Source organism: Anser anser (genome assembly GCF_964211835.1).
Source record: "Anser anser genome assembly, chromosome: 4".
Taxonomy (NCBI): Eukaryota; Metazoa; Chordata; class Aves; order Anseriformes; family Anatidae; genus Anser; species Anser anser.
In genome coordinates this window covers 20,828,135-20,850,677 of record NC_139724.1, presented here as the reverse complement: position 1 = coordinate 20,850,677, position 22,543 = coordinate 20,828,135, and the positions used below count along the sequence as shown (strand labels likewise).

General features: G+C 41.9%; 1 protein-coding gene across 4 annotated transcripts in view; it reads left to right on the top strand.

Annotated features, from left to right (window-relative positions):
- SNX25 (sorting nexin 25) overlaps positions 1–22,543 on the top strand; it is a 90,379-nt gene that overhangs the window by 16,513 nt on the left and 51,323 nt on the right. For all 4 annotated transcript variants that reach the window (XM_083834242.1, XM_083834239.1, XM_083834241.1 and 1 more), the window contains 3 exons: positions 6,891–7,107; positions 19,669–19,841; positions 20,709–20,895. In XM_083834242.1, coding sequence (XP_083690368.1) covers positions 6,891–7,107; positions 19,669–19,841; positions 20,709–20,895 — 577 coding nt within the window. The remainder of the gene's footprint in view (positions 1–6,890; positions 7,108–19,668; positions 19,842–20,708; positions 20,896–22,543) is intronic.

Sequence of the window (22,543 nt, the reverse complement as noted above, 5' to 3'; positions counted from 1 at the left end):
AGGTCTAATGTTCAATTCAATAAAATGTTTTAAAAAGTCTGATCCATCGAGTAGACTTTTCAGTTCCGTATTTTCAAGCTTGGAACAGTTCAGATTCCTAAGTTCAGATTCCCAGATGCCACATGAGGTTTTGAGATGTTGTCAGAGTGAATGGGGTTTTGCAATGTATTTTTAAATCGGATTTTGCTTTTATTTACATTACCTTAGAGATGCAAGGATAACGTTTTCAGAGGAGCCAGTATCACTTAATTTCAGACTTGCTGTTGCCGGTTACGAAGAGACAGCCTTTTGATTAGTTCTGACTTCTTCAGCTATTTTAAACAGTCAGTTTACTGTTAGTTGTTAACTGTCTTGCATCCCTCCAGAGTTACCTGTTGACTTCTGCTCTCCTGCCACATTTTTGCTGATGTTACAGCCAATCTGCATGCGCTTTTCTCTCTCGTTAGAGTGACACCACATTATTGCACAGTTTTCCAAGGTTCTGTGACACCTCTCTCTTGACAAGCTGTCTTGTGCTATATTGCATTTTCTTTGTTCTCATGGGCTGTTAAGTTAGTTGGAAGGATAGACATCATTGGCTATCCTTAGTTTTAATTGAAGGAGTTGTTATTGTTTCCATTTCAGTCATTGGTGTTATTTTAATAAACTTTTTGTAGTGCTTAGATAGTTTTCCTGTGATACTAACCAGCAGACAATAATCGCCTTCATCTTGAATAGCTTCTCTTGCTGAAGCCAGTGTAACAGTGTCTGGAATTGTCATTCAACGATGGCAGTCACTTACTCCACCAAAAAGGAACTTGTGTTTACATCTGTTTACAGCTGGGTTCTCAACTTCACTCCTATCTCCTATAGACAAGCAAGTAACGTAAAAGGACAGTGCTTCAGAGTGCTTCTTTGCTCTTAGTTGTAGCATCCTTGCATAAGCTGCAGATAAAAGGTGAGGGAAAGCTGTCTACTATCCCTGCTACCGTGTGATGTTTCATGAAATCTAAGCATGCAAAATTGGAACAAGTGTAATGCTATACAAAGATTTTCTTTCTGCTGTATTCAACAAGGAAAACAAACTTTCAGTTTTAAAATGGTGAGTCCTTTTTTTAGCCAGCAGTGCTTGGGTGATTAACATCAAAATGTGTTTTTCCACGATTTTTCATGCTTTTTATTGACAGGTGAATTTGATTCTTGTTCACCCTTCATTTCTTACACAAAGAAAAGATAAGCCAGTTTTAGAAATACTCTTAGCCTTTTCTTTTAACACTTACTGTTCCTTACCTGGTAACGTCATGTTTTCATCCCGTGTCATTTGGCAGCTCAGGAATGCCTCTCTCAGCAGCAGTCGTGCTCAGTCAGACCCAGCTACTCTTGTGCAGCACGCTGTCGAGGCTGAGGGCCCTAGCCATCAGTAGGTTTCTGTGCCATGAGTGTAGCCGGACTCCCAGGAACTAAATTTTAATCTTCCATTTTTAATTGTTTGATATTCTGTGGTCTTCTAATGTTCTTCACAGCCAATATTCATCTTCATTACCTTAATAGTATCTGGAAAATTGGTCTTCGTATTATTTACCTGCTTTTCTGGATTATTTGTAAGTAAAACAGTATGGATCATAGAACAAATTCCAGCAGAACTCCACTTCTGAAATTCTTCTACTATGAAAACTGCTTATTTATTCATTCCCTTTGTTTCATACCCCTGAAAATATTTCTGTGCCAGGGAACTGTCTCTTACTCTGTAGCTGCTTAGCTTCCTTAACTCCTGTGTTGAGGCTGCCTTGTTTAAAAATATTTTGGAAATTTCATAAGTTTATACCCGTGGATCAGAACTCGCCCATCTGCATTCTTGTTGACCCTTTAGAAGAATATCAGAGTAAGGTTTCCATTTACAAAAGGGAAAACATTCCAGTTTAAGACCCACACATTGACATTTAAGGAAAAAAAAATGCAATACCTTCTGTGGCGCTAGTTGAAAAGCTGTGTCTTTTTCCACAGCTCTCAAAAATCGGTTGTTTGGGTCCAAAATCTGACCGAGGCCTAATTTGAATTCATGTTCTCTCTGCTACTGGGATTCAAACACTTGGATCTAAGAACTCTCTTGGCAGAGACTACACGGGCAAAATCATTTGAACAGAAATTAGTCTGATACTTTTTAATGTGTCTCCTGGATATTTATAACACATTTATTTTTTCTCTGTTGTTTGTATATTTGGAATTTTCCTTTTTTTTTTCCCCTACACATTCATAGTAATTATTAAGCAAATGTCAAGAAAAAGTTGATAAAAATAACACGATGTGAAATGGGAAACTGTACAGGCATGGTCTTTTTTGCGTAGGAGCAATAATAACATCTAGGCTATAAAAAAAAGTGAGTTTTATTGAGGCTGAATAATGTCATAAAATGTGACTGAACTCCCAGAAATACCAATATTTTTCCAAGCACAAAATTGACCAACAGAACTCAGATGTCAACATCATTATTGCCAGTGACTGGGGCAGGTTCACACAGTTTTTTGCCAGCCTCTAGGAGCCAGGTCTAAATAAAGGTTTAGTGAGCACGGGCAACTTCAATAAATGAAGATCATGTTAAGTATGAAACTTCATCATCTTGATTTGTGTTGTATAGCTAAAACATAATAAAATCTAAAATACATCAGGTGAATAATGGCCTTTATACCTTTAGATTTAAAAATCACTATCTTGGAAATGACAGAGTTGCACATATGCAGATTATTTATTAGTGATTTTTCAGGGATTTCAGTAGAGTGGCTGTAATATTTTATCTTGTTCTTTGAGGGTGAAGATGGGGCTTTTTTTGACTGAACTGGATTTGGGCAGTGGACAAAAGTAGTAGCTGTAACAAGTTGTATAGAACAGCTCTTTGCCAGGTAGTTATGAGAGCATATTGTCTTTCATCTGCTAAATTTTTATTTTCTTCAGGTCTATCTTATGATAACCACATCATGTATCTTAAATCTGGTGTGGTAGCAACACAGCATTATAGCTGGCTGTTTGGTGGTGGTTTGCTGATGCAGGATCCTAACAGAATTCGCCTTAATGTTGTACTTCCATTTTACTACCAGCGATACTTGCCGTTGCAAGCAAGTGCTCAGGCAAGTGTTGTAGCTGTACCTTCCTTTCTGTTGCTAATACAGTCACAGAAGAGTTTTGAAATTGATGTAGTGTAACAATTCTATCCAGTGCTTTCAGGAAAGGATACTTATTTTTTCTTTGCAAAGCAGAAGTCTCTATGTTTTTGCGTAGGGACAACGTTTCAGGTCTGCCTTTTGAGAAAATGGGTAGGTGTTTAGGCCTTATTATTCAAATTCCCACGCGTGTGTGTGTGTTTTTTCTTTTTTTTTTTCTCTCCCATAAAGCTGGGTAGTGAATCTTAGCAGTGTAAGAGCTGCCTAGTGTGGAGCTCTGCATATTGCAGATTTGAAGCTAGTCTGGTTCACTGCTTCTTGCGGTGCCACTGAACATTAAATGAATGCAGAAGAAGGGTTAGCAGTTCCTACCTGTGTGGGGTTAGAGATGGAAGGAAGAGTCTGGAGGGGTGTCCTCACTAACCCGTCCACAAAACTTCTGGCTGCATGTCCCAGCACTCCTGGCAGTCTTTAAGAGAGCCATGGAGGAGGCCCATGTTCACACTGATGCAGGATTGTTTTTTAATCAGATTATAACAACTGGGGACTCAGATCTAATAACTAATTTAGAAAACTCTGTAGAAATTTCTACAGTTTTGCACCAGACTCATTGCTGTCACCACATCTGAAGAAATTTGTCTATAGCAGCTGAGTTAGCTGGGGTAAGAGACTGCCCTAAAGTGTGTTATTCTTATCCTGTCAGTCCTTTCTTGTCTTCTGACCAGTTGTTTTCAAAGCTTCAGTGCGTGATGGAGAAACAATGACAACAGGCTGATGGGCAGGTTTTTCCTTTGAAGAAAGCAAGCTGTGCTCTTGGATTTTTCTGTGTTTCTGCAGAGAGCTGAAAGAGACACTAGCTGCATCGCTAGGCAGGCACCTGAGGCAGCCACAGCACATCATGGCCAGGATGACACACGTGGATGAGGCAGGGTCCTATGCCAGGACAGGGTGCTGTTAGTGGCTGTGGCTGGTTGTTTTAATACTTTGCCTTGTTGGTATCTGGTTTTAAAATAAATAAAAAATGCTAAAAGCTGTCTCAGTGCTCATTTGGACGTATATTCTAGGCTTTAAAGTACCCCAGGTTTTATAGAAAGCAAGACACTTAAACGGTAGTGATTCAGGAAGGGTAACAAAGCTCACGGATGGCAAGCAAACCATAGAAAAGGTATAGAGGAAGAGAGTTATAAAAGGTAGGGTGCAGAAAATAGGGTTTAGAATGGGGAAATCCATTTAAAGTGTTCAAAGTGGGTAACTGACAGAAACCCAAGTGAAGTATTTCATACTTGCACAGCTTATTTTTTGGTAATAATCGGAGACATTTTGCCTTTAGCTTAATATCAGTACTAGATCTCATGGATCTTTAATGTTCATGCACCTAAAGAGCCAGACCATCACCTTGCTTTGCCTGAGCAGCGGTCTTCCAATTGTGATAGCTCTTGCTTCAGGTATTTCAACAGGGAGCATAACAAATTTGCAAGAGTTGGGCTCTCGTAATTCCTTACTAATTAGCATTGTTGCATATTCTGATGTGCTGTCCCAGAGCAGAGAGACTTAAAGTTGTACGTAATTGTGATTATGGAGAGAATGAGCAACAGAGTTCATTCTGGAGAGGAGCTGCCTGAAAGTACAGTTATAAACTAAGGCTCAGGTGGAATAGGCGTGTGTTCTGAAAGAGAATATAGCCTGAGGGATAGAGATACAAGTTTTCTCTTGTTCTGTAGAGGTCTGCCCAATACAGGTAAGGAGCCACCACTCCTCTATACCATGACTCGTTGTCTTAGCCAAGGGATGGTGAAAAAGTATGCTGCTTCACTCTAAAATGAGTGCAAGGGTGTCTGTAAGAGAATCTGAAAAACTAAGTCACTGTCAGCCAGGGGTGATAATCACAAGTACCGAAAGGCAGTGTCTTTTGATTGCCTTCAAGAACACAGGTCTTTTTCAGGGTAGGTGAGAAGAGAATGTGTACTGTGATAGCCTTCCATCGCTCTTCAAATGCTGCAACTGAGGCAAAGCCATTAGAAAAAGGTGGTTGCAGAAGGACAGGGGGACAGCTGTGGGAAAAATAGATGCTTAAAATGTGCGTTGTCATGGGACACTTGAGATAAAGAATAACCCTCAGTTTTCAAAATGCTGTTCCTAATAGCTCTTAGGTGTATTGAGGGGTTATTCCTCAGCTTATCAGAAGCTTATCAGATCAGCAGAAGACCACTGCCTTTTGTAACTGTTATAATCACTTCATGGTATTTGTTGGTGGCAGGGCAGATTTCAATGAAATATAACTTCTGTTTTAGAAAAGTAAAGAAGTTGGGTCTGTATTAAAGTTTGAAATTATCATCTTGCAATATGACTGTATTTTTTCTCACATCTATCAAAAAGAAAACTTCAGAACCTCTATTTACTTATTTATGTGTTTATTTAGTGAAATGTTTTTCTGAATAATTCATTTGAAAGCCTTGAATTGACTTAGTAAATGACTTAACGTATTCCATCTCAGTGAAGTGAGTCAGTTTCTTAAACCTGCAGAATTGATTGATAAGGGTTTCTAGTCAAATGCTTCAGAAAATTTAATCTTTTCTTTTGAAATGTTTTTGTTGAAGTGATGTAGGATGAAGCCTCCTAGTATTTCAGGGAGGCGGAAGTATTCAGCGTAAGTTGTTATGCTATTACTATGTTACTAATTCATTGTCATAGTGCCAGGGAGCTTTTTATAGTTTACTAGACTGCCAAAAAAATAATTTCAATCGAAGTGAAAGCTAAAAAATAGTGGAATCACATGATTTTTTAAACCATAGGCTTACAGTGACAAAGTAGGTGTACTTTTGACATTTAAAAAAACAAAAAACTCTGAAATCAGGATGTCTGGTAAGGAACCACCTGCTCAGATTATCAGGCATGCGACTTTTTATTCTTTATTTTTTTTCCCCCTCCCTTCCTGTCCAGTTACCCCTCTGTTAATTCCAAGTTGATTTGCATCCCATTCACTGCCCCCCTCCTCCCCAGCTTCATTCCCACCTTGCTGGCTATGCTAAATGTGGCTTGTGCACGCTTCCTTAAGGCTTCCTGCTCCCTCCCAGAACTCCAGGAACATCTGCTAGTAATGCATCAGTAAAACTGGAGACACACAAGTGTTGTCAGAAAGAAAAACTAGTAGAAGAAGGTGTTGTCATGGACCGCGCCATTACAGCAATCCTCTTGCTTGTAGCTACAGTTTGGAATATCACCTCAGCTTTGAAATTCATGTTGTCTTTCTAATCTACTTCTTCTCTTCCATCTCTAGCTCTACCAATCCTATAACGTCCTTTCTGTAGTGTTAGGTATGTCTATTGAGATACAAAATCTTACCACCTCCTCTCTTAACAGTGACTTTGGAGTGGAGACTGAGTTTGTGTCTGAAGAAGGTTGGTTTCAGTCTGCAGCAGCCTAGATACAGCCAGATTATGTGACAGTTCGTATAACCAAATCCGCTACTGAGACACAGAGCCTAGTTTGGGGTTAGTGTGTCGCTTGTAACCTGGCTGACCGAGCAAATCCACTTACAGGCTTTGCTTTGCAAAGTGACCTCCAGTAACCTGGGAGGTGCCGATTTCTGTAGCTTTGCCAACCTGGCACTGGGGAGAATTTAAAGCCTAAAGGAGAAGGTATGAAACCTGTTACCCATCTTATTACTGAGGAGATGGGTGGAGGGCTCAGTGTCTATCCTGGTGTGCCTTCCCCTTTCACAGTTCTTGCTATTGATTGTTTTGTTTCTCCTTTCAGTGTTTGACTACAGCTACAGAGATTACATCCTGTCCTGGTATGGGCCACTCAGCAGAGATGAAGGGCAGCTGTACCAGCTGCTGTCTGAAGACTTCTGGGAGATTGCCAAGCAGCTGCGACAGAGGCTGAGTCACATTGATGTAGTTAAAGTTGTCTGCAATGATGTAGTGAAAGCTTTACTCACACACTTCCGTGACCTTAAAGGAGCCAATGCCAGGTAAAAGCAGAACTGTGTTTCATTGGAATTTTCTGCTCGTCTCTTTGCTTTTAGTTGTGTGATATCAAAGCAATGAGGAACGTAACATTTTTGTAGGCAACTGATAAAACAGTTCATGTTTATTAACAGTTTTAGAGAGCTAGTGGGCTTCAAGGCACCTATAGGACCTGTGGAAGGAAATGTTTGTCCTTCTTTTTTAATGGTTGAGATTCACTGCTATTTCCATTTCATCTTTGAATTCTTTGCTCGCAGTAGGAGGCAGGCTGTCTGAGCAGTTCCTGCCAGTAGTGCGAACCTGCAAGGGAAAGGAGAGGCACTGTCAGAGCAGTCAACAAACGATAATGTAGTTATTTGCACCTTTCCCAAAATAGCATGAGGATTAATTCCATTCAGTTTTCCATTTCTGCTAGCCCCAGGAGGGAAAGCTTCATGGTTTCTGTAAGCGGTCTGTCCTGCAGTAACTAGATTTTTTCCTGGTGAAAAATTGTTGGCTGGATTTTCTTTCTCTTTTTAGGTTACCTTGTTAATTCCGTGAATTTCCTCTTTGCCCACTTAAAAAGGTCAGCTGCCTCCTAAATACTGTCGCACCCCAATTGTAATTGCATGTGGGAGCTCTTACGCCTATGCAGTTCACTGATCCAAATGAGTGGCGCATGGAATTTGAGCTTATATCTGCACTTAACTGCAGTTATCCTAACAGAAGTGTGCTCTGGTTGTTTGGTTTTATACTGTACATTTTATACTATGACACTGTTCTGCATATAGTTAGATTCACATATTTTTAACAATCTGGAGAGAAAAGATCAACTGGTTTTGGTCAGCGACTAGTCTCTGCGGTGCCATTTGCACGTCCTTCTGTTCTGGAGCAGAAGACAGAGTCAGCGTATTTGTGGTAGCTGCCAGCTTTATGTAACCTAATCTGTAGGAAATAAAGCAATGGAAACTAAAGAATGGTTGCCTTCAAGAAAAGAAGAAATTAATATGTAGGCATGTTACAGTAACATTGTGTCATCACAGTATTGTCCCAATAGCAATGCATTACCTGAATTCCAGATACTATTTTGTTTTAGATCTAGTATATGGTAGAAATCTTGTGGTCTGGTAAAGCTCTTGATGGTGCTCTCTGATTTTTAAGCATTGTGCTTGCACTTGACCTTTGTCACAGTAAAATACTTGCTTTGGGGAAAGGTATGATTAGAAAATTTAAAGGATGAGGATGGTTGGTTGGTTTGTTTGCTGGTTTGAAGTGTGAATGCTCACCTGTTTGGAGCTGGGGACACAGAATACACAATTGCAGAATTACTAGATATTGTTAATGCTCATTCTTGATGAGATTCTTTGTCCGCTGAGAATAATGACCACCTCCACTAGATCTTGCTGGATTGTTATTTCCACTGCGTAGAGCTAAAATGAAGAAAATCTCCTGGGTGTTTTCCAATTAACTTTTTCTCTTTGGAAGGGTAAATGCACCTTAGTCATTGCCGGATAAGTCAGACTGCATTAGCATGGTAATGAGAATTAAATAGTATGATAGTGGGTCAAAAAAATGCCCCACGGCCATAACTTCAGATTCGTCTAGGTTGAAATTGGACTCATCATTTTTCTCGTTGTGCAAGGTTGAGAATTCCCAAGGAGGAAAATTTGGTTTTAAGGTGCCTGACAGCAGACCAGCAGTCCTACCAGCTGCACGGTGCAAAGTCTAAAATGCTAGCACGTCCTCGTGCTGCTTGTCCAAGGTTGTTCAAAAAGTTCAAGAAGCTTTATAGGAGTTGTCCAGCTGAAATACTGCCCCATGTCCTGTGGCGAAGTCAGCAGAAATGTGGCCGTGTGCTCGCACCTGGTACAGATTGAATTGGTACTTCCAGGTGATCTGAGCATGTGTTTCATAAACCCGAAGGTGTGCCAGAGACTCTGATACAGTTTTCTTTTTGGCCTTCAAGAGAATGTGGTACTCAGAATAATTTGAGTTTGGTACTAAATTAATTGTGTTTGCTGTGCTAGAACCTGCTGGCAGCTTAAGTCATAGGCTGAGAACTACCAAGTGTCGATTTTGGCTTGGAAACTCCAAGCTGGAGTCTCTTGGAAAACCTTTGCTTATATATTATGACAGCTCAAACAGAAAATTCTCCTTTCTAAGGTAGGGAGCGCAAGAGATGTCATTAGCCTCGCTTATCTTCTGATTTCTGTCAACGTTTTAAAAACAGCAGCAGATTTAAATTGGAATTCCTGTTTCCCTCTCAGTGTCTGTAATAATGAATCTAGTTAGTTTGGGATGATGAATATAGTGGCACAGAGACTGTAATTAGAGCCGGCTATCTGTGCTGTTGTAGTGCCTGACAGAACACTGTGTCTTTTTTCCTCTGCCAGATTTATAGTGCAGTGTGGCAGCAAAGGGCATTTTGCCTGTTCTTGGGTGGCTTACAAAGTTTTAAATACCTTTTCCAGCCCTGGAGAAGGTGCTGCCTAAAGCACTTTGTTTTCCACCTATATGACAACAGATGACCACAATAAAGTCAGGGAAAGAAACCATCTGTCCCCAGGAGGACAGAGGTGTCAGTTTCTTCATTGCAAAGCTCGTGTGTTTTGTCACTTGGTTCGCTTCAGCCGTAGAAATCCCTTCTCTGTTTCCTCTGACTGAAGCCTGTGATATCTGGCAGATCAGGATGTCTGATGGGATGAAATAGGCTGCAACCCTTCAGAATAGGAGGCTACTGTCCTCACCTCGCTCCTGCTTTCCCTCTGGCTTATCTCAGCTATTGCAAGGCTCCATTTGATAACAAATAGCTCAAAGTAAATGGCCAGCAGAGGGTAACAGATAAGGAAAAACGTGTACTTGAATGAGGGAGAGCATGAGGAGAAGAGGCCGCTCCGTGCTGGCTGGTGGGAGGCAGGGAATCAGGAGGGAGAAGCCTGGCAGCGTTAGGTCTGTTTCCCTTTTCTTTCATTCTGTCCCTTCACTTTCTTTAAAGGAAACTCTTTCCTGCTAGACACAAAGTGAAATCAGGGCAGAGATGCTCCTCTGGCTGTGGGCAAGACTGCCTGGGATGACACAGAACCATGAAAATGGTAGACAAGATAGCTCCAGCTTTTTCATCCTGCATGCATCATTGAGGGTTATCATGAGGTCCAGCTGGGGCTGCAAAGGATCCTGTCACTATTGAGTTACAAAATTTGTGGCAATTCAGAATTTTTTAGATAGGAAACCATTTGATTCCTGACATTAGCTCAGTGTAGAAATGAAAATTGATACTTTCCCATGTCCATTGTTAAGTAGTTTCTGACTTGAGATAGGAGAGGAAAAAAATCAGCCTTGGATTTGCTGTGAGAAATGATAGTTCTTTGTTGTGCTGAATCAGGAGTGAGGTTATAACAGGATTAGCCTAGTCCATCCTGCAGGATATCGTCCTGTCGTTGCAGAGAGGGTTGTATTTGGCGATTCTTGCTTTATAGCAGCTTTTGGCCCTCTGTTTCTTAATGTCTTGTGCAAGTGTATTTCCTTGGCCACTTCACGCAAAGCATAAGTTGAATATATGTGAATATTTAGTCAGTGATGGACTGTGAGCTGAGTAGGGTGGTGTTTAATGCTGCAGGTTTCTGCACTGATAGGTGGTGCAGCATTGTCTGTGGTGCCAGTATCCTTACCGTGGGGTTAGAATTACCTGATCCTGGCAATGTATTCTTGCTCTGGTAACTTGTAATGTTTGTCGAAAGCAAGAGGCAGCAGCTCCTCCTGGTGAGCCACGCATTCAGTAGCTTAGGGACCTAGTAAAGAAAATAACCAACAAATAATGTTTTTGAATCTGTCCACATGGAAGAAGAGGAAGTTCCCTCACACCTGTTGTGGGCTACAGATCTATTAACGTTTGCTAAATAACACCCTGGGCTGGTGGTCTCTAAACTGCAGTGTAGGCAAATTGAGATCTGCCTGCTCTAGATTTGTAGGCAAATGAAATGCAGAAGCTGTTAATGTGGGCCTGTTGTCGAACCCACTGACAAGCAGTGCTTTTTGAGCAGAGCTCAGTGGGAGGCGGTCACAGTGACACTGATTTTCCTACGTCATTTGGCTGGGAGTGTTGTCTGTTTGTCTTTAGCCTACAGCTGGGGCACCTTGATCCCAAAGGCTAAGGAGGAATCAGGTTCTGCAGATACGGGTATGTAGTGTGGCAGGCTGCTCCTGGCAAGTTGGCTGCACCGTGCTGTCTGAGGGATGCTCAGCAGTGTGCGTGTGCTTGTGCCTGGAGTCACAGCCTAAGTCGTGACTTGGCAAAATGGATTCCTTGGGAGCTGCAGGCTACTTCTGCTGCACATTCAGAAACCGTGTTGGAGGGCTCTGAGCTCTTGGGAAGGGTGAGAGGGAAAATGTTGTGGAGAAATTGCTGTTTGAGTGGTCAGTATTGACAAGTAATTTTGAGGTTTTAAGTTGACATTGTGCCCATCTTGACAATATTCCTGTCATCTGTTCTGTCTCTTCTCACCCTGTTGGTAGCATTACTTCATTGGGCCACATAAATGCCTTTGCACATATAGGATATAAATTGTTGTATCCTTGTGCTTGTTGCATTGATTACATACAGTATGAGTTGGTATTTAGTAAAAGGAAAAAAGGTGCTGCCACAACAAAAAGATCAAGAGCAGGTAGGTGCAGAGGGAGTTTAAGCACTCGAGATATAACTTGGTTAATCCTATACGTGCATCTAAATTGTCACGATGCATCCAAGCTACTAAACACCTCCCCCAGTTCTAGTTTCTCTTTTATAATTCCATCTTCCACCCACAAACTAGGAATACCAAGAACTGCTTATCACAGCCTCTGAAAATGAGTGTCAAGAGGATTACTATGAACGCGTAGAGGCTGGTTGCAGTGAGAGCAGCAGTTTGAAGGTGCTGAGAACAAAACAGTCAGAAAAAGCCGGGCTCTGGGCACACTGTTCAAGTTAGCTCCTGGGTAGCACTAGGTCTAAAGCTCGCCATTGCCTTCCAGCTCCAGTGTGGGAAGTTTGGATTTCCTGTTTACAGCTGAGTATCACTGAGGTACCACACCAAGCATGAGGACCTCCTGCTGCTGGTATGGTCAGACTGCAGTTTGCAAGACATTTGTGGGATCTCTGGGCCTGTCACCAACATTACATGTCAACTGCTTTTCTGTGGAGGAAGGTAGCTGTGACACGTATAAATGCTATGGTTATTGAGACAGTATATGCTAGATGAAGGGTTTTATAAAATGTACTGACCTGGATAAAAATGGCTGTGGAAATTAGGAGTTTGGCTTTGATGGATTTTTGCTATGCTTTTTGGGTTTGGTGTAGTTTGGTTTTGGAGTTTTTTGGTTTTTTTTTTTTAGCAGGTAGTTTTTTCAGGTGTGTTAATGATACTGGCTTGTGAAGGTTTGAATTGGTTCCTTTTATTCCTGAGAAAGTTCAAGCAGATCAAGCAACTGTAATTGTGCTGCAGTGTCAAGAAGGTTAGAGATCTGAGGGTGACACAGGTGAAGAGGTGCGGGCTACATGTGCTTCTGGTAGTTCTCAGAATCGTTTTAATGAACGTGAGTGATGAGTGTTGATGTGCTGATGAGAGTCAGAGCCAGTTGCATGTACACTTCAGCTCACAATTGCACTGATTGAGACTTAAATGTAACTGCAAGGCTCTCTCTTAAAAGCCTAATCAAAGCAATGGCAAGGCCAGAGGGAACATTTTGTGATTTTTTTTTTAATATATATTTCTTTATGAGAAAGGACCCTTACATAATTTCCTGTAGATTTGTTGCTAATGTTTTAGGGACTTTTTGTCCTGGATGCTATTTATTTGCTTGCTTGCTTGCTTCCTGTTTCCAAAGCAGACAGACAGATTTATCTTGCTTGTGATTAAGTTCTTGGTCATGCCCGTCTTTGAATCCAGTGGACTTCTTGAGGAGTTTCTTGTCCATGGAGCAGTAGTACTCCAAATCTACTGAGTCCATGAGTTGCATGGGCATTGTAAATGCTATGCTACCTTTGGGGTTGGTTTTTAATTTTTTAAATCTCTTTGACGAATCATTTTTGAGCTCTTCCATGCAGTCATGTTGTGACTGTGTAAAAATAAAGACAGTGCTTTGCATGACGAGCTTGTGACCCGACCACAAACACCAGAGGTCTTTTGAATGCTCCCAACTGTGATCAGTTTTTATCACTCAGTTACCAGATGGTTCTGACTAAAAACATGGGTATCTAGAGCAAACCCTAGAAATTTTTTAGAAATTTCCATGAGATCCCTGTGTTGATAAAACTGCAAGCATGGAAAGGAAGTTATGACAGATTCCTATAACGCTGGTAATGTCGTAACTGCTCGTCTTCAGGAATACCTGCTTTTCTGCTTTCTTTTTTGAAGTGCTGGATAAACTTAGAGGTTTGCAACAGCAAGGGGCAAAGTCTTGGTGCTGAGGGCAATTCAGATGGGTACGCATTCGGTAACTGCATGAAGCAATTGCAGAGCAGGGGAGAGTTGCTCCAAGTGTTGGTTTGGGACCAAAGGAGTGCACTGCGTGGAACAGGCCCTGCCTATGGCCCTGTATGCACAAATGATTTCCTGATCTTCCATGGGTTTGGGGGCAGCTGAAGGAAATACATTTGCTTTCTGAAGCTGTGAAACAGCCTTGGATAGTGTTAAAAATTTGGAGCATGATTGAAGAGTTGGTAAAATGAAAATCACTGGCAAGAAATTTGTGAGGTTAACGCTGGCTTTGTAGCTCATGGGGGAGTGAAGAGGGGTGATCTGTAAGCGTGCTGTGCAAAGCCTGAGTTCTGTCTGTTTTAAAATCACTGAAGTTCCCTGCATCTCAGTGCTCTGAAATACATCCCCGTGACTTCAGTCTCGATCGTTCAGGAGGACACGAGTGCAGTTGCCACTTGGCTTTCTTTTTCTATTGCCTAAAGCAGATGAAATAGGCCTGGTTTACAAACCTGGTATCACGCTGCTTCTGAAACTGTTTGCTCCAGTGCCTCATTTGTATTAGTTCACTGCACGCAGTTGTGCTCGGAATTTGTGGATAATTGGCTGGGCTTTCAAAGCTCTCTCCGTAAATAGCCGTGCTCGTTTTTGGTTGACGGTTTTCTGCAATTGCCAAGAGTCTGTTTGTTTGGAAAGTCCAAGCACGTAATCCTAATAACGCGTGTTCAAAACTGGACAGGATGAGAAATAATACCTGTATTTCTGCTTGAGTTATTTAATAGTGCTTGATAACTTTATTGGTGCTGGAGAGATGTAGGGCACTGCTTTGTGTTAGCTGCTGCTGTCCCTGTTGGTTACTGCAAAAACAAACACTACCTTCCTGTGTTCTTGGTAACATTCCCCCAGAGCTGAAGATGCAGATTTTATATCAAGCATTAAGAGCGTGTGGTCAGGACGTCCTAGCTGCTGCTCGGGGACAGACAGCAGCAGTGCCAGTAATACTTGCTTACATGGTTGCTCACAGCCCTGTTACCTTGTAGGTAGGTGTGAGGGGGGAGCCCAAGTGCTGAGGGATGCTGCTTTCTGGGCAGACCCTTTTGTTATTGCACAGCATGTTTTCCCTACAAGCTGATCAAAGTTTATATGGAAGCAAATAGAAGTATAATACTTTCTGTATAAATAAAAAGGAGGATCTAAGCCTGACTGTTGTCTGTTTTACCACTGTTTTAGTTTATTTTGTAGCTGTTTTGTCTCTCCCCAAACTTTCCCTCACGCTTTCAGTCTTCCAGTCCCCTTTATTTCTTTTGCCCCAACAGCAACATTACGATTTATTGCTACAACTGTTTGCCACTGATATGCAAGGCTTATTTAGAGTTGAGTTCTGTGAAGACTTTGTTTCTCTATTCTTTTATCAAAAATCATAGCATGGTTTAGGTTGGAGGGGACCTTAAAGCCCACCCAGTCCCACCCCGCTGCCATGGGCAGGGACACCTCCCACCAGCCCAGGCTGCCCAAAGCCCCATCCAGCCTGGCCTTGAGCACCTCCAGGGATGGGGCATCCACAGCTTCTCTGGGCAGCCTGTGCCAGGACCTCACCAACCTCTGAGTGAAGAATTTCCTGCTAACATCTAATCTAGGTCTCCCCTCTTTCAGTTTAAAGCCATTCCCCCTTGTCTTGTCATTACACCCCCTGACCAAGAGTCCCTCCACATCATTTCTGTAGCCCCCTTGTAGGCGCTGGAAGGCCACCATAAGGTGTTCCTGGAGCCTTCTCTTCTCCAGGCTGAACAACCCCAGCTCCCTCAGGTGAGGTGCTCCAGCCCCCTGATCATCCTCGTGCCCCTCCTCTGGACTTGCTCCAACAGGTCCATGTCCTTGTGTTGGGCGCCCAGAGCTGAACGCAGGGCTCTAGGTGGGTTCTCATTAGAGCAGAGCAGAGGGGCAGAATCACTTCCTTCGCCCTGCTGACCACACTGCTTTTCATGCAGCCCAGGATGTGGTTGACTTTCTGGGCTGCAAACGCACATTGCTGGCTCTTGTTGATCTTCTCATCAACCAGCTCCCCCAGGTCCTTCTCCTCAGGGTTGCTCTCAATCCCTTCTCCACCCAGCCTGTATTTGTGCTTGGGATTGCCCCGACCCAGGTGCAGGCAGGACCTTGCACTTGGCCTTGCTGAACTTCATGAGGTTTGCACAGGCCCACCTCTCAAGGTCCCTCTGGCTGGCATCCTTTAAAAATCTGATGGGATTCTGTTCATCCCCTTTTGCTTTTTAGATGATATTTTAATTACAGTTTGGCTAGGAAAACAACTGAAAGAGCCCCTCTTCCAGAGATTTATGTCCTGTTAGGTGATGGAGATAACTGCAGAAAAAAAAGAAACTATTCTTACAGCTGCAATGTGTGCAACTCCCCTTCCCCCCTTATTCCCTTAGGCAGGAATGCATTAAACAAATTAGAAGGACAAGAACCAAATATTTGCCATTCTGCTTGTTTATTCTGTTCAATTTTCTGTTTTTGTTCTGTTGACTGTACCAGAAGAGTGCTGGCGTAGGTCCAACTCAGCCAAGCGGTATGTATTGCTCGTGGACTGGGAATAAACGTGTACAACAGGGAGGCAGAGTATGAGGAAGCCCTTCTCTTGCATGCCTGATAGCACAGGTGCAGTCAGTGCCCCAGGGTGTCTGCAGTCCCAAACAGACCATCATTCCTCAGGAGATTTGTGCTGTGTGTGGTTGGGTTTAGAGAGATGCTGAAGTAAATCTTGATCTAATAACTGTGCACCATGTCCCACAAATCAGGTAAAGCTGTCCAGAAAGGAAAGTCTGTGTGCGTTTCTAGGAGAAAGAAGAAGAAAAAAAAAAAGTCAACATTTGCTTTCAGTTCTGACTCTGTATCACTGCTGTTACTAGCCAGGAATGGGTTGTTGAAAGTTAGTCTGCTGCCAGCCAGCTGATGCTTTGTGTATGAAACCTGTTCTCTGGCATTTAGCTTGAGCTTCTGGCGGAATTTCGAAGTGGCCGACTCTAGGTGGACTGACCTGTCCAGAAGATGAAGCCTTCGCTTCCCAGTAAGAGGTGGCTGTACGTAAATGGCCCAGACTTTCTGTCTGCCAGTCTGCCTGGGACGTGTCTGATTTTGGATAATGAATGCCTTTAGGGAGAGCATGTGAGGCGGGGTGTTTGATGCGGTGGAGAGAAGGCTGTAGGATGTATCTGGAGGATGTGAGAGGAATGGAAATGCACTGAGGAAGATAGCCAGGTATTCAGCTGCTAGAGGGAAGAGATCCTACCAGAACAAGATAAACAGCTTCTGGAGCTAAATCAGCCCTACCACCTGTGCTGGATAATAATGAAAACTACACATTCATCTTCATACGCTGCTCCTCAGAAGAGCAAACAAAGTATGTACATCCAAGCTGCTACTAGGGACTTGTTTTTGAAATTTGTCTTGCAACAATTGAAGCGCTCTCCATTATCCACCTTTGAAAATAAAACCATTTGATTTGGGATTCAATAAAAGGCTTCAGTGAAATCAAAACCAAATGTCATTTTAATATTCGTGTTCTCCTGAAAATGAGTTTAAAAACTGATGTTGGTCATCTTGAAACAAATGGCTTGCATTATTGGAGCAGAATTACAACTATTATTACAATACTGATATTCTTCTACCATATTTGCTCCCTCCTTTGCCAACTAGCAAAAACCATTGTGCAGTGCTGCCTCGCGCCACTGGCCATGTAGTGGTGTCTAACTGGAAACTTCTCCTTTGAGTCCATGCAATTTTTGGTCATTTTTCCACACACACAGGCAATCAGCTCTGAGGAGCTCTGTGGGTAACAGTCAGGACGGCAACCTGCAGTAGTGGGAAGGAAGCAGACATCACAGATAATAGGAAGAGGTGCTGGGGTGAGACATGAAAGGCCTGAGCCTTCATAATACCTCAGGGCCTTCTGCTGAAGACCAGTCCTGGCTGTCTTTGGGAACTGCCCTGGCACCTCTCAGGTGACGACGTGTCTGCCATCCTGTACCCCCTGGCATGGTCACCTTGCTGCTAAACCACAAGTCTGGGGTTGGAGTATGTCAGGCATGTGGCCGTGAAGGAACTGCTAGAGCACCAGCTCTGCTTCTAGAGCCTTTCTTGAGTAAAAGAAAAGGTACTGAGTGACCTCCAGTAAGGAATTCCCGTGGCACATCCAGGCCGCCATGCTCTGAAAAGTCCTGAAAACCATTGGCAGCTGGGAGGAGATGGACTGGTTGGTACTGACTCAAAATCAAGGCAGGAGAGGTTTGCTCCCTGTTTCTTCCAGAGCTGAGCTGTGATCAGAAGGGCTGTTCGTGAGGAGCCTGTGAGCAGTGCACACTGTGCTGTCGTGCTTTGTGCTGCAGCCATGGTGTGGCCACCCCCGGCTGTTAGCGCTGGAAGGCTTCGTGCCATCTTCCCAAAATGCACCTACCATGATGTGCTTGTGTGTGTGTGTTTATTTGCCCCTCAAGTGGCAGAAGGAGGAGTATATCAGCATGATACGTTACAATACTGTAGCACACTATACTGACTCCAGGCCTGATGTGCTCTATATAAAAGTTAGGAGCCTGCTTCTTTCACGATGTACAAAGTGAAAGCAACAAGGAATCTTGGTTTTCCTCCATCCACAGTATCCAGTATCCAGCTTGCTTGTTGGTGAGCAAGTGCATGCTCATGAATGCCTTCCCCAGCAGGCTAAGGGTTCTGGCTGAGAGTTGTCTCCAGCCCCTTCTTGAAGCTGACGCGTTAATTAGCCAAAAAGGTCAGGATCTGCCTCCACTGAAGGCTGGCAAGATGGACCCTGACTCTGAGGCACTCAAGATGATGGAGGAAAACTGATTCTGTTCCCAGGCTTGTTCCCTGCTTATTATTATTATTATTTTTTAAATCCACGGTGGTTATTAGTACAAGAGGTGTATATTCCAGCCTGAAGCTGCTGATCAAAGGACTCAACTTGAGACAAGTTTTCCTGTCCTTTCTCTGAACGGCTCTGTAATCTCTGTGTGCCTGAGGTGCTCAGGTTCAAACAAGTGGGAAATCTGTGATTTGGCAGGGGCGACTGCTGGGACTTGGGAGATGCAGGTTTAGTCCCATCTCAGTGAGCAGTGCCTAAAATCTCTTTAAGGCCTCTCACCCCTTTCAGGTGAGCATGCTGCCCACAAGGGTATTGCCCCAAAAGTTGGGCTGCACACACCCACTGATCCCCTGCAGCTTCATGCTTTCGATTTACACACTTTATACACTCCACTAACACTGTTAATAAAGTGCTCAGTTCTCATTTGCAGACCTACTGAGGTGACTTGTTTGGCTCTGTCTTTGCTCTTTGGGAGTCACTTCTTCCTTTATTTGCCAACCTGATAGCACAGTCTTTCTAAATCTGTGTGGTGTTTTTTTGTTGTTGTTGATCTTCTTACTTAGTTTCTCATTTACACTGTAGATGGATGATAATACCAAGTCTGTTACTATCAAGGTATCTTGCACAGAGCAATTTGATGCAGTCTGCAGGTGCCAGGTTGAAAATTGGTGTTTTAGGAAAGCTAAGTCAAACGTGTATTTACATTTTGCCAGTAACAAAGGAAAGATTGTACTTTCATTATCTAGCAGCTAGACCTGTTTCTCAAACTAGAAGTGATCCCAAATACTCTGTTCAAATCTATAATTAGTTTGCTGTACAAGAATGTATTTGCTTTTTGAGATTGTCCAGTCATTTTTTTGAGAAACTAAACAAGATTTCATAGTAAGATCAGTGAAGGAACAAATTATTTTTCTTTTTTAATTCAGAGAAACTTTAATTTCTCTCCAATTGTTTTTTTTTTTTTTCTTTTTTCTATTTGATACAGTTTTAAAATACTGTATTTCTATTTTGGTGGGTGAAAACACAGACAGGACAAAAGAATTTGGAAATGTGTCTTTATATATATATATTTAAATCGAATTTGAAAAAATGCACATGGTTTAAAGTGCTTCTTTACTGTTTTTTTTTAACTGGATAATGGATTTTGCATATTTTGTATGTTTTCAGAAATAATGACTGGTCATAACACAAGTGCTATGTAAGTTCTCTCTCTTTCTCCCTCTCTCTCTTTTCTTTTCTATTTTTTATTTTAATTTTCTTAGGCAGGAAGATCCACCGAGACCTTTTTTGCTGCACCCGTGCTTGAGGAGCTCTGATGAAGAAGTAAGATTCCTGCAAAAATGTTCTCAAATTCTGGTGTATTGTCTCCTACCCTCAAAGGATATCCAGTCTGTCAGCTTGCGCATAGTCCTTGCAGAAATCCTTGCAACAAAAGGTAGAGCAAAGATCAGAGATGATTAACCGTTTGCACCTGTACAGTATTAGTAATTATAGACATCTTTATGTATGTCTTGATACTATGTTTATAAATTCTGAAATTTAATTTATTATGATGATCAGTAAGACACTGTTTTCAAAAGTAAGCATATGCTTACTTGTTTGTACTGACTTGATGTCAGGCTGTTTAACACCTTTCAGGATAAAACCCAATTTTGTCCATTCATTTCTTTTATTTTTGTCACAGGGGAACCCTTTTGCTGTCTTCAGTGGCACTATTTTTATTGATTATATGAATAATTCTGACCTGTTCTGCTTTATTCAGACACACAGAATCCATAGGTTTAAGGATGTGATTATAATTGAATCATGATACCAGATTTTCTTAGTCATTGATTTATCCACTGTTTTTTTAATTGAGGATTTTCTATTTTGCTTTCTTATCAGATACTCTTTAATCAGATTATAAATACACAAATAATTTTTTATGTAATTGAAGTCAAATTCAGAAGTTATGAAGTCTCAAGTATATTGTGCGGTTCAGTTCACTTTTAATTTTCATTTGTAAAGGCTGTAATGTCATAATGTCCAAGGCACAGAGCAGAAAGAATACAAAGACTTGAAATTTCCCAAATGGAGCTCAGCTTTGTCAATGTACATCAATTTGTGTAATAGCACGAACAGTTTTATCAAGAAGAAAGGTATGCGCAGTCTCAAATGTACTATGTAGTCCAGAAGACCGGTTTGAGATTTTTTAAAATCATTTTTTGTATTTATTTTTGCCTTTTATCTGCGATATTCTCTCAAAGGAAGGCAGTTATTCTTCAACATAAGGATTTTGTTTTAAAATATTTTTCCTCTCCAGTACTGAAACCAGTGGTGGAACTGCTGAGTGATCCGGATTATATCAACCAAATGCTACTAAGCCAGCTGGAGTACAGAGAACAGATGAATGAACATCAGAAGAAAGACTACACATATGCTCCTTCTTATGAGGAGTTCATCAAGCTCATTAACAGCAACTCCGATGTTGAGTTCCTGAAACAACTGAGGTATTTGATGCTTCTCTGTAGCTTATTTAAAACTAAACATGCTTTTTTGCCAGCCTGTTACTGAGAATGAACTGTGTTTTTTCTTTTTAAATTCAAATTTAGTTTTCTTTTTCTTTTGGTGAAGTGGAGACAGTAAGGATGATAGGGCACAGTATTCATTAAAATCTGTAATATAGTTGGCTTCTCAGTTTGGTGGTAGAAATTTTTATTTTTTTATTTTTTATTTTTTAATTCCACTTAGTTGATGGTGGGTGGTATACCGGAGATCGCTGTATTGTTGAAAGGCATACCAGGCCTTTTTTGGCAGCTTGTCTCAGTGAAGTTAGATGAAATAATATGTTGCATTTCCACTACCGTGTGGTATCTCCTCCATGAAGCATGGCTGGGGACTGTAGAGGTCTGTTGTCTGAACCGTAGTGACACTAGGGACACTGGTCATTCAGAGCTGTCTGCTGTGATTCTGTGATGCGGAAAGAAAGGTTTGAGTTCCAGCACACTTTACCACTGACTTAGAGGTTTTCCTGGGCTGTTGCAGGGAGGTGTTTCCCAATTGCACCCTTTTTAAACATGTCAATGAAGTTTGAAGAATTGCTTAAAGACCTAAAGAAAGCCTACTCCTACTTATCACAAACCTGTTTCATTTTGCTGTTTCCTAGAACAAACAGTACCTGCTCACTTTCCTGCTAGCTTTCCCTCCCCCTCACAAAAGTCAACAGCTAATTTTCTTCCAACTTCCATCGTGACGTAGGATACCCACGTGTGTCTTGAGCCTGCTTGCCCAAGTACAAGATGATGTTTATGCTTGCCTTATCTTTATGGGTGAGCTGTTTCTCCTGTGATTTCTGATGCAAGAGGATAAAGAACAAGTGAGTGGAAACAGGCAGCAGGGATGCTATTCTGGCAGAATTTCTGTGTTGACTTGGTTCTGTTGAGCACATCAAAGCTTTAGAGGACTGCTGAACCCGTTTTCAGAGTGTTGGTCCTAATCTGTTGCCACTAACCAGAACTGATATTTTTCTTCTTCCCTGACTCCCTTCAATTGCTGCCACAAATCAGCTTTCCTCCTAAATGGCTGCAGCAGCATCTGAAAGACACAAGCACATCAATTCCATTTGGTGAGCTTTGGGCCATCTGTTGTGACCCAGACCTTTTATTAGACTCAGCTTGGTCAGGCCAAGTGACGGTGTACCAGGATGGACTATGTGGGCTGCATAAATAACTTCTTTCTCTTCTTTTCCTTGATTCTGAAACCACTTGCATTTCTGAGACAGGAAAATGCACTTAGGTGTTGGTGAAATGATTTTGTTGCTTGGCTACTTATTGCTTATCTGCTGTAAAATTTGCTCTTTACTCTGGGCCAGTGTGCCTTTACTGAGAGCAGAAATTAGTCTCTATTAGACTCTGTCTAAAACCTAATTGACATCATATTTATTAGCATAATCACACTAATGGATCTGCTTGTTTCAAAAGAAACCCAGCTCTTCTGTTGTTGTTGTTCAGGCACATTAGTGTTCAATGTGCTCTCTTTTTAGCTGATAGGTCACCTTAAACTGTGCTCCCTAATATGAGGTAGAAAATTTGCTTTATGAAATAGCGTGGTTTTGGCTGCACTTAGGCTTTTGCTTTCTAGTCCGTGGAGTCCAACTAC